Source organism: Macrobrachium rosenbergii, chromosome 4 (assembly GCF_040412425.1).
Source record: "Macrobrachium rosenbergii isolate ZJJX-2024 chromosome 4, ASM4041242v1, whole genome shotgun sequence".
Lineage (NCBI taxonomy): Eukaryota > Metazoa > Arthropoda > Malacostraca > Decapoda > Palaemonidae > Macrobrachium > Macrobrachium rosenbergii.
In genome coordinates, this window is record NC_089744.1 from 85,215,467 (window position 1) to 85,227,653 (window position 12,187).

The 12,187-nt window shown below is 39.5% G+C and overlaps 1 protein-coding gene across 1 annotated transcript in view; it reads right to left on the reverse strand.

Annotated features, from left to right (window-relative positions):
- Positions 1-12,187, reverse strand: part of mEFTu1 (mitochondrial translation elongation factor Tu 1) — a 235,199-nt gene that overhangs the window by 17,592 nt on the left and 205,420 nt on the right. The window contains exon 9 of the mRNA XM_067103039.1: positions 9,667-9,863. Within this exon, the coding sequence (XP_066959140.1) occupies positions 9,667-9,863 (197 nt within the window). The remainder of the gene's footprint in view (positions 1-9,666; positions 9,864-12,187) is intronic.

Sequence of the window (12,187 nt, forward strand, 5' to 3'; positions counted from 1 at the left end):
AATGTGAGAGATATGCACGGGGGAACAGTGGTATTTTTGTATGTTAGTGAGAACAATCATGCTATCAACTGGAAGGGGTAAAAAGGATTGTTTATTCTAATAACACACTGGAAAGGTATATCACTGAATCTAGCTTCATAAAAGAAAGTTACAACCATAATATGAATACCAGTCAAAAGAAATTTGTAAACTGTTTAAATTTTATGGTAGGCAGTAGAGATACAATAAAAGCCCCTGTATTTGCGGTCTCACAATTCGCAGTCTCACCTACCTGTGAATTTCTCTATGGAACATATACGCATTATTCACTGAAAATTCACCCATTTACGGTATTTTTCACTTATAAATATTCACTAATTACTGTATTTTCATGATTAAATGCACTTTTTGTTATAAAACTATCAAAATACTCGGATACCCAGGTGGTGCTCAAGTTACGATAACTCGCCTTATGATAATTCGATGGGGTAAGCAATTCATACCGATACAACAATATTTATATAATATTTTCAAATTTCATGCAGGAGCAGGCAGCGAGAGACCAAATTACAACAGACTACCTTCTTTTCTTCCATCTCGTTTATTCCATCTTCTAGTTAAAAAGGTAAAAGAGGATGATAAAAGTATTGTTAGTAACATTATACTCTTGCATAAATGCATGCAGCCATAAACAACTGGCCTAGAAACTTGTTTTGCTTATAACTGAATCGGATAACAACAGGTGTTTTGCTTGTATTTCAACCATTATACAGTAATAAACAATTACCGTAGTTATAGTACAAATGAAATTCAGTAGAATAGGACTGATATATTTTTACATTATACCCTTACTGTATTCGGTATGGATAAAAGATCAGCAAGGAAATATACTGCTAAATTTCAGCTGCAAGTTGTAGCTGAAGCTGAGAAAACAATGTTCAAGCTGCTAATGACTATAAATTATCATGCATCAGCAACATGGATGGAATTCGACCATAATTAAAATTGGTGAGGAAGTATTTTAATCAAAATTACTGGGCATGAAAGAACACATATTACTGCTATTTTTACGCCGATAAACGATAAATACATAAAGCTCCTATGATGATGAAATCAATGGAAAACAGCAAATGGAATCTTGATTTTTTTTTTTTTTTTACACAAAACTAGCATGCCTCCAAACGGCTAATGTCATCTACTGTATTAACGAAAAAAATAGCGAAGTTAATTTCACAACGAGATATATTTAAGTTATATTTCGACTTAAAAACACTTCGTATAACGAAAAATAACCTTGCCCCTTATAAATAAAGTATCTAGAGATTCATTTATGCTAACTATAAGCAAGAAGAGCGCTCTGAACCGAGTTAAATAGAGCAAAATAAACTTACCGCAAAATCGATTTCCAAACCAAAACATTGATCACTATGATCACAATTTACAATACAAAAGCAATACAATATATACAATATTACTGGATACCGTGAATTAAAGGATAACATGTTAAAAGATCCATGGAAAAGATACATTTCGTTATGTTGATGTTTGTATAATACGATGTTACGTGAATATAGAGTACAATATAATGTACGCTAGGCTATCATATATGTATACAATACACCATAGTGTAGGCTAAGCTAATTCTTGCTTGTTATTCAATTTCTCTTTGTATTGAATTATCATAAGTCACTCTGCATGAACCTCCAGAATTAACCGATACTAATAATTACTATACCGTGTATGTATAAAGTATACTTTATGGTGTAGGCTAGGCTACAATATTTGTTATGCATGGTACTGAATACCCTAGTGTAGGCTAGGCTACATTTGAGATACGTTTTTTCCAACAAACGATGGGTTTTTTGGAACTTAACCCCACCGTGAGTAGCATAATATCTATATATGCATTTTTAGGGATTTTTTTTTTGTGTTTGGGCTATCAAAATAGGCAGTTCTAAGTGTTTTAGAGGGTTTAAGTATCCACAGATTTTAGCTATTTGTTGGGGGGGGGGTGGTATGCATCCCCCGCGAATACTGTATGGGGGGAGCAGAGCTAATGAGATTTCCGACACCTGCCAGATGTGGAGCTGTAGTCTCCTGTGGTCGGTATGTTTATCAGTATTGTCCCTGGAGACTATACTAAGGTTTTTAGCCATATGAGTTTTGAAGGCCACTACTATCTTGACGCCTCCTGTGGGTGGATCTGTAGTCTCAAACGGTTTTGTATGTTCATCAGTACTGTCTCTGTAGTATATAGTGTTTTGTGACTTCTAATACTGTTTTATTTCCTCTGAATATCTTTACAGGGTGCTATTCACAAATATAAAAATATGACATTTTCATAATAAAACTGAGTTTTTTATATACTTACCAAGTAATTACATAGCTAATGTAGGCTATCTACCTCGCCATGGCAACTTTTTGAATTTACAGTAGCAGTAGCGCTTCTTTTGTTTTTATGTAGGTGACAGTCCCAATCACTATCAGGGAAAACAGGAATAACTTGGCTGCCATGATTCAATTTGTTTGTGCCCTCATGTCCATAGAATGGGAGGAGGGTGGGCTTTGATTCTGTAATTACTTGGTATATATATATAAAAGTTAAGTTTTATTATGAAAATGTCATTTTCTTATAAGTAACTTATCAAGTAATTGTATAGCTGAATCCCACATTGAATGGAGGTGGGATACATGGACATAGTCTACTCCAAAACTAATATTAGAGCATGATGAGTCTGAAATAGACAAAATCTGCCAGCACTGTATGCAATGCTTGTTGTTTCCTTACCTGGTAAGAGAGCTACTGTAAGTGAATACTGCCTCTGGTTGGTGCTCATCTTAACCCATAACAGCGTGGCTGTTGAGCCGTGGAGCACCTCTACTCAAGTGGGAGCTTTGTAGTGGAGACTATACTTGATAGCTAACAAGCATACAATAAGGTGCCCTTGCCCTGGGCATAATACCAACATTAAAAAACCAGAAACACTGTCACCTACTTGAAAAAACCTTGTTAAAAACCACAACCTAATCCACTAAGACTGGTGAATACTCCAGGTACCTTGTACAAACCTCCAAGCTCCCCAGAACTTGAAAACCCTACACCAAGACAAAATGATAGTAGGAGAAAAAGAGTGCTTCCTATAATTCTTCACCCAATACCATACCAGTCATCGATAACGGACCCAAGGTACTACAATCATTAAACACTGTTTCTACTTCCTTCAAAGTAGTGAGAAGCAAAAATGGACCTGCACCTCCAGTAGGTAGACTGGATAATGGAGGTCAAGGACATATGTCTAAAAGCCAAGGAAGCAGACACCGCTCTGATATCATGGGCTCTCATTTTAAAGTTTGGTAAAATGTCCTCCTGGATCTGGGAATGTGCTTTAATCATATCTCTCAAGAAGAACAGCAATGCGTTCTTTGACAGAGGATGAAATGGGTTCCTTACTGAACACCAAAGATTACTAAATGGACCCCTGACCTTTCTGTCCCATTCAGGTAGTATCTCAGAGCTCCGACTGGCCTGATAGACAAGGCTAGAGGACTTTCTTCTGCACTTTGCAATAGCCTCTGCAGCTTTCCTTGAAAAACCCTTCACTCTGACTAGCTTATGGACAGCCTGAAGCCTGAGGGCAAGAGTGGACAACCCTTGGTGGTGTGTTCTGAAGTGGGGTTGTCTGAGTAGCAACACTTCTTGGGAAAACAGTCTTGGGTAGTCCGCAAACAAATGTAGAAGGTCCGGGAACCATGCCCTCAGAGGCCAAAACAGGGCTATGAGGGTCATGGTTGCATTGTGGTGTGCCTGGAACTTGTTTAAAACCTCCCTGATCATGCTGAAGGGCAGTAATTCTCTTGCAGCTTGGCAGAGAGAGAAGGAATGGGTGCCGCCTTGCTTGCAAATGTAAGCTAAGGCTGTGGTATTGTCAACGTGCACCACGAGTCTTGTTGCAGACCAGGTGAGAAAAATTCTGATGGCCTAGCTGAACTGCCTTCAGCTCTCTTATACTGATATGCAAGTCCTGTTGTTCTGGGGTCTATGTCCCGGAGATCTCTTGATTGTTTAGTTGGGCTCCCCAGCCCATGTCTGAGGCATCTGAATAGAAGTGTAGGTCAGGGTTCTGAGAATGAAGGGCTTCCCTTCCGACAGCCACCACTGGAAGTCCACTGTAGAGCCAAACAAGACGATAGGGCTAGAAAATCCCTGACTGTTTGAAGGTAGCTGGATATCCTCTTTGGGGACAGAAAGCTCAAAAAGCCCAAGAGTTCAGTGTCATCCCCAGATAGAGGATTTCTTGTGAAGGTTTCAACTGGGACTTTTGGAGATTTATAAGAAGGCCCAGCTCCTGGGTCAGAGGAAGAATCTTGTGCGTGTCCTTCATGTACTTGTCCTTCGACGGGGATCAAAGAAGCCAGCCATCTAGGTAGAGACTGACGTTGATCCCTACTAAGTGAAGCCATTTCAGTAGAGAAGCGAGGACCTGAGTGAACACTTGAGGGGCTGTTGAAAGGCCAAAGCAAACAGCCCAAAACTGGTAAACCTTGTCTTGGAAGACGAACCCCAGATATTTTCTGGAACTTGGATGGATGGGAATATGAAAATATGCATCTTGCATATCTAAGGTTACCACCCAGTCGCCCTGGTGAATGAATGCAAGGACTCATTGGCTTGTCTCCATCTTGAACTCTGTCTTCAAGACAGAGTGACTAAGGGCACTTATAATGAGGACTGGTCTCCAACACCCCCATGCCTTTGGTGCCACAAAGAGACGATTGTAAAACCCCTCCAAGCTGGTGTTCTGAACCTCCTCTATGGCCCTTTTCTGTATGAGGGAGACTTCCTCCAATAGGGCTGAATGTCTCTCAGAGCCTACCAAATACACTGTGATGGGAGAGGTGACTAAGGGGGGGGCTCTCCAAGAAAGGATGATGTAGCCCTCCTTCAAAACATTGATAATTCAGGACTCCACTCCCAAAACTCTAGATGCCTGGCTCCTACAGGTGCATGAAGGATTTGTCTCACTTCTGTACTGGCTTGCAAAAGCTCTTCTTGATGGTCCCGGATGTGAAACAGACATTTGCAAAGGACCTAAATGGCGTCTGAGATCTTCCTCCATGAAAGGGCTGTTGCTGGAGGGGGGAAATAGTCCTAGCTTAAAAAGGAGACAAGTCCGTGGGACGCCTAGAAGACTGGGTTAGCAAGTCTTGCATCGTTGTCTTCTGCAAGTCAGAGGATATCTCTTTCACCATGTCGTCAGGGAAGAGATGATGCTTATCCAGGGGTGAGAACATTAATGTTGACTTTTGGGTCTGGGTAACTCTCTTAGAAGTAAAAGAACACCAGACCTCTCATTTCTTCAGCACCTTTAAAGTAACGAGGGCAGAAAGCTCTAGAAAATCATCTCTAAGGGCTTTGTCTGCACAGGACAGAACTCCAAGCCAGTCCAAGGCAATATCTGAAGCTAGATCTTGATAGTCCTCAATTTTTTTGGCCAGAGAACCCATGGCCCAATCAAGTAAACTGAGGACTTTAAAAACTTTGAAGATGTCATTCATTAGATGATCCAGTTCTGCAGACGAAAACTGATCTTGGCTGACGAGAAAGCAGATCACAGAGATGCGTCAGTTAGACTGGAGAAGTCCCCTTGGAAGGAGACAGCAACTCCCAAAGAAGGAGCTTCCCCGGTCACGTAGGACAAGTACCTCCTGCAAACCATACGAGGAGGAGGAAAAGCCAAAGATGCTTTACCCTGCTCTCTTTTGGCGGAAAGCCAGTCTCCTATCTCCTTAAATGACTTAATAGAGGAGGATGAAAGGACCATCTTGGGGAGGCGTGTCCTGTCATCTGGCTGGTTCCTCATTAAGAACATCAAGGCAGGCAAGGATGGGGCAGCTTCTTGGTCAATCTCTTCTTCTGAGGAAATCTCAGACAGGTGGTCATCCTGAGCAGGCTTAGGAGTGGAAGGAGCTTTCTTCAGTAAATCCATAATCTGGACTAACTGTCACTTAGTGGAGCTAGAGCATGTTCATCAGGGTCCAAAGGCAAAGGAGAGTGCTGGAGGTCTAACGGGAGGACGCGTAGCGGACCACGACCTCAAAGAAGACAAAAAAGGTGCTGGGCACTCAGGAATGGGCACCAGGCACTTAAGAGCCAGATGTGGGAGCTCAGGTGAGAAGGTCTCCGGACTGTTCCAGGGAGACACAGGTGGGCACTGATGGACAGGGGGCAGGAACAGAAGGATCAACGGAGTAACTGTAAGATGGTCTTGGACTGCTCGGGGTCTGCTTGTACCACTCAACAGGCAGAGGATCTGGACGGTGACCAAGGTATTCAGAAGGGTAGTTAAGGGGTCGGGAGAGTCCAGATAACATTTGCAGTTTCCTGTCCACACCACAGTCGTCTGAAGAGCTGGAGGACAACGGATGGATACCCTTGGACAAGCCTTTCCAGTGGCTGTCTGCCGACACCTGGGAATGGACAACAGGCACGGCTGAGGGGGCAACTACCCGTACCCCATCGGCTTCCCTTGGACTTTCGGTATATCTTCTCCCAGGTTTGGGGGAGCAGGACAGGGACCTCGATCTAGGAGAACCGAAGGGACAGATAGCCACCTACTCTACTTCCACTGCACTACCACTTTGCACTTTCTCTGAAAACACTTTCTCCATAATCACGTAAGAGAAACCCCCAAATCAGCAACAGTACTAACTACCAGATTCAGTTTCTTATCAAATCTAGACTCGAGACTGGCAATGGCATTAGGATCGGAAGCATGGGAGCCAGGCAAGGTAGGAGAGGGCTGTTCATTAAGAGGTCAAGGAGTAGGAGAAACAGCAGGAATAGGAGTAAAAGGGAGAGTAACGGGGCTAACCTCTAAACTAGTTTTGGTGTAGTCTCTAAACTATGAGAGCATTTTTTGGCTCTAGAAGCTACTTTCTTCTTTCTATCTCTCTCTGACTTATCTAAATGAGACTCAAGAACCTTCCACTGTTTATTCTCCCACACTGAACACTCTTTACAGGTCTTATCAACACTATAATCTTGCCCCCTACACTTCACACAGATCATATGAGGATCACAACAAGCTTTGGTTAGCCTATTCTTGCAGCTTAACTCACTGCAACAGTGAACACTCGAATTACTAAAATCAAGACACAATTCTAAATAATCTAATGAAAAATAATCAAAACTGCCAAAAATAAACTGCCTATAGCCTGAGCGCAAATAGAACAAAAATTCTACTTTACCGAATATGTGAACTACAGGAGAGGGAAAAAAAAAAAAAAAAAAAAAAAAAAAAAAAGCTGCAAATGGTGCTTATTGTTTACACCACGGAAGGCAGAAACAAACTGAATCCTGGCAGCAAAATTGTTCCTGTCTACCCTGATAGTGGGCAGGGCTGTCACCTACAAACACAAAAATCAAAAAGCTGCCACACAAGGTAGATATATTAGCTATTTAATTACCTGGTAACACAAAAATCAAAAAGCTGCCACACAAGGTAGATATATTAGCTATTTAATTACCTGGTAAGTTACTTATATGAAAATGTAATTATATAGCAACATTTCCTTCCAGTGCATCACGTGTACTTCATGAGTTATGTCATGCCCAGCTTTTTAGTACATTTTTTAAGCACAATTTTTTTTCACCATAATAGGAGCAAAGAATTGATGTATTATAAGGGAATACAGTGGACCCCCGACTATTCGAGGTTCTGGATTCGCGGCTTCACCTATTCGAGGATTTCTCTGTGGAACATATATAAACATTATTCACAGAAAATGAGTCTATTTGCAGTATTTTTCAGAGAAATATTCAAGAATTACAGTATTTTCATAACATTTTTGTGAATAAATGCACTTTTTATGATAAAACTATCAAAGTATTCATGTACAGTATAAACATTTTTAGAGGGCTTTCTTGGTATTTTGAACAATCAAAATAGGCAGTTATAAGTGTTTTTAGAGGGGTTTTAAGTATTCATGGATTTTAGCTGTTCGAGGGGGGTAGTGGTACACATCTCCACAAATACCGGGGGTCAACTGTACAGTTTCTAAAAACTAAACGTACTAGGAGAATTGAAAAGACAAAAGAGATTCAAAGAAATGGCAAGTCTCCACTGTAGAAATGTCAGGAATGTCAATCACCCAAGAGGAAACTACGCAGGGAGCATTCAGTGATAAGAATCACTACACACACACACACACACACACACACACACACACACACACACACACACACACACACACACACACACACACACCTTCTTTCCATCTGATTATTTTCTAATTTTCAGGGGATCTCTTACATAAAAAAACACTTTTACTGCAAAAATCATAATAATTATTACAAATAAGCAAAATTTTTCTTGCTGTTTTCTCAAAAAATATTTCTTAAAAAGCAAATGAGCATACCTCAAAGAAGACTAAACAAAATTTCATTGAAACTTTCACAGCATAAAGCATAACTATATATCTTTCGTCTCGTGCAAGAAAGTGTTCCTGACTGTAAATTTTTTTAATGTATAGTACTTAAGAAAAATTATGACAGCTGTTATTTTTTTTAACTGTAAAATTTATAAACTTAGGAGGTTAAATTTTGTGATTTCCTAATGCAGGAATTTTGAGTATTAGTTGTTTATTAAGAGGTAAAAATTTTAACTAAATCCCTTCAATCATAAGGTAGCAATGCTCACATACATTATACAGTAATGGGAGCTCATGGCATAAGCAACCCCCTTAAATTAATTTTTATGTGACTTTGCCCTTTTTTATTGTTTTTTTTTATCTTACTGCTTTTTAATATTTGTTATTTACCTATTTAAAATTGCATAAAACAATATACGTAAGTATTTTTTTTTATTCCCAATGATTTTTTTTACAAACAACCGTTGCAAAATCAAAAACACTGGAAGATGAAATAATGTATGATGAGGTATTAGTGTAATGTTAAATTACACACAGCATCACATTCCCAATTTCTAAAACAAGGACCTTGAGGAAATTAATTATCATTAAAAGGATACACAGGCAGTCCCGGGTTACAACGGGCTTGGCTTACAACGCTCTTCAAACATGTTCATCAAAAATTATTTCCCGGGTTGCAACAAGTTCCGGATTTACGACGTCGATCTGACAGAAGAAATATGGCTCCAAAAAGGGCAGAATGGTCAAAATTTGGGTTTTTTTTAATGAAAAACTCAATAAAAATACAGTTTATGCCATTTACAAGACACCCATGTGATTAAAAGTAAGGTTTTCTTACAAATTTTGATGATATTTTGGGTTAAGATGATTTTCGTCTTACGACGCAGCATTGGTACAGAACCCCCGTAGTAAACCGGGGACTGCCTGTGTGTGTGTGTGTGTGTGTGTGTGTATATATATATATATATATATATATATATATATATATATATATATATATATATATATATATATATATATATATATATATATATATATGTTGCATATATATTTCACCATACCACACAGACCCATTACTAGCCTTACAGAGGATTTGCTATTAAAAGAATGATAAATATTTTGACAAGGCAATATTGAGACATCAGAGAGAGAGAGAGAGAGAGAGAGAGAGAGAGAGAGAGAGAGAGAGAGAGAGAGAGAGAGAGAGAGAGAGAGAGAGAGGTTAGTTAGTTAGTTCATAAAGAATGGTAAACTTACCTGGCATCCTCTCCTGGCATAACCATCTCTTTACCATACAGAACAACTTGTGATGTTTGGTCCCAGGTTTTGCTGAAGAGCTGCATTTGGATAAATGAAGCGAATGGTTTAGAACGACCTCCCTCTTCCTTAGTTAAAATGTACACTTGCCCATCTACGTTGTCATGTGACTGTACAGTTCCTGGTTTGGCCATAACCTACAAACAAATGATCATTATGTATCTACTGAAATTAAATTCTACTTATAACAAGTAAAAAATGCGCTGAAGTTGACTTTGGCACAGTCAGGTTTCTGTTCATCGTATAATCAAGGCCACCGAAAATAGATCTACCTTTCAGTGGTCTCGGTATAATGCTGTATGAGCTGCACCCCATGAAACTTTAACCACGGCCCAGTGGTGGCCTGTCCTATATCGCTGCCAGACACACGATTATGGCTAACTTTAACCTTTAATCAAATAAAAGCTGATGCTACATGATTGGAGTGTGGATTATCAACATACCCATTTGCAGCCCTCTAGCCTCAGAAGTTTTTAAGATCTGAGGGCAGACAGGTGCGGATGGACAGACAAAGGCAGCACAATGGTTTTCTTTTACAGAAAACTAAAAAGGTTACTCACTTCATAAATTCACCATTACATTTTAAGTCAATTGTAAAGGACTACTAAGTATGATGATACTAATAATAACAAAATACTTCACCTAAATGGACAAATAGGGACTCCTGCCCATGGATCCTAAATGCAATTAGGGATAAATTCAAACTCAAAAGTACAAAGGTAATGTTGCCCAATAACCCAATAACAATGTGTAAACACCCTGTAGCAAAGGTATGAAAAAAAATGTGATGAAGTGTCTGGTCCACAGAAGGGTGCTAATCAAGTGCTAAACCTACAAAGTAGAGCACTTTACCACATGTTTGTTTTCACATTGGCAAACTTGATAGTGTGTGATTTCTTGTTACATTCTTAATACTGTCTTCACCCTTTAAATTCCTTTGAAGGCTAAGAACCACCCAAACCATCATTGGTGGTTTGGGAAGCTCAAGTAAAAATAATGGTACTATACAAGTAACAAACAATGAAAACAGTTTCACCAGTAATAAAACCCTAAAATTGTCACTATACAGCACATAAAATATAGTAGAACTAACAAAAGTCTACAAAATAAAAAAAAATCTGAGAACAACTATGGGAGTAAGTCTTGTGATAAAACAACTCTCCTAATGTTTGATCTGATTTTCTTTTCAGCAATTTATTTTAATTTTACTGCAGACAACACCATTTGTTACCTTTAGCAGTTGTCTCTCTAAATATGCCTTACACAACACATTAGTAAACTTTATGTATTATAAATCTACAGTATACCATAGTTGCGATACTTACTCAGTCAGCTGTCTTTCTGTTTGACAACTGCAAATCTCACACCACATAAAAACACTAATTTTAACCTTAAAAATTTGTCAAACAACTCTATTCAAAATGAAAATTGAGAAAAAATTGCTGAAAACAGTTTTTTAGAAATAAATCTCGGCAGAATCAGCATTTAAAACGTGTGGAAGTTCCCATGAAACTGTATTTGCTAGTAGTTAACAGCAAAAGGCAAGAATGCCCAGTTTATTATATTTGTCTATTCTAAAGAGATTTGTGGTAATGCATAGTGAAAAATGTCTACCAAATATATTGCTTCCTAATCCTAATTCTCTATATTGCTAAGAGCCCCTTTCAAGGTGATGCCTTTGGAAGAGAGAAAATGAAGTGTACAACTTATATCTGGCAGTCATGAAAATCAACTGGCAGGCAGTTTAATACTATTCAAAACAAGTAGATATCTTTCCAAGGCTTCATGCTGCATTTAATTAATATCAATGTCATGTACCGTATCATTGTAAAAATGGTATTTCTGAGTCCAGTCCCGTGTCAGCCGGTGAAATTCCATTACAGCACGAATTTCTAGGTATAACCTTGCTAGATATACCAGAGAAAAAGAGCTTTCAGGAAAGCTGGGGTTACTACCCCCAGTCGAGCGTCTTCTAGGAAGGCGTCGGTATAAGAAGGGGTGAGTGAATACCACTACCACGGAAACCTACTCGAAAGATCTCTCCTTATCAAAATCCCCGGAACAGAGCGGTGAGCCGTTACAGCCCCCACACCAAACACCCGCCAGGACGGCGACACCAGCGCCACCTACCTCATTCCATTTTCTAGCACGTGAATCTACGGTTTATTTTGTGTGCTCTTCCATCTTTTTGGATTTTTTCTGTCTCTACGATGGCGTCGAGCAGCTTTACCATTTCCAAGTTAAGTACCATCTTCTTGTGGGGTTTTGTTCTATTTTTTGGCTGTTATTGTCTCGTATTTTCATAAATATCGAGATCTTATTATGTCGCCACGGCGTCCCCAGCCAGCCATGTCGACCGCGAGGCGTCTCCTTCTGTTTTTCTCAGTTGGAGTCGTCTCCTCGTCGCTATAGATATTTTGCCCCCCTTGGTTCCCTTCCTGGTGGTTCCTTGCGGTGGCTC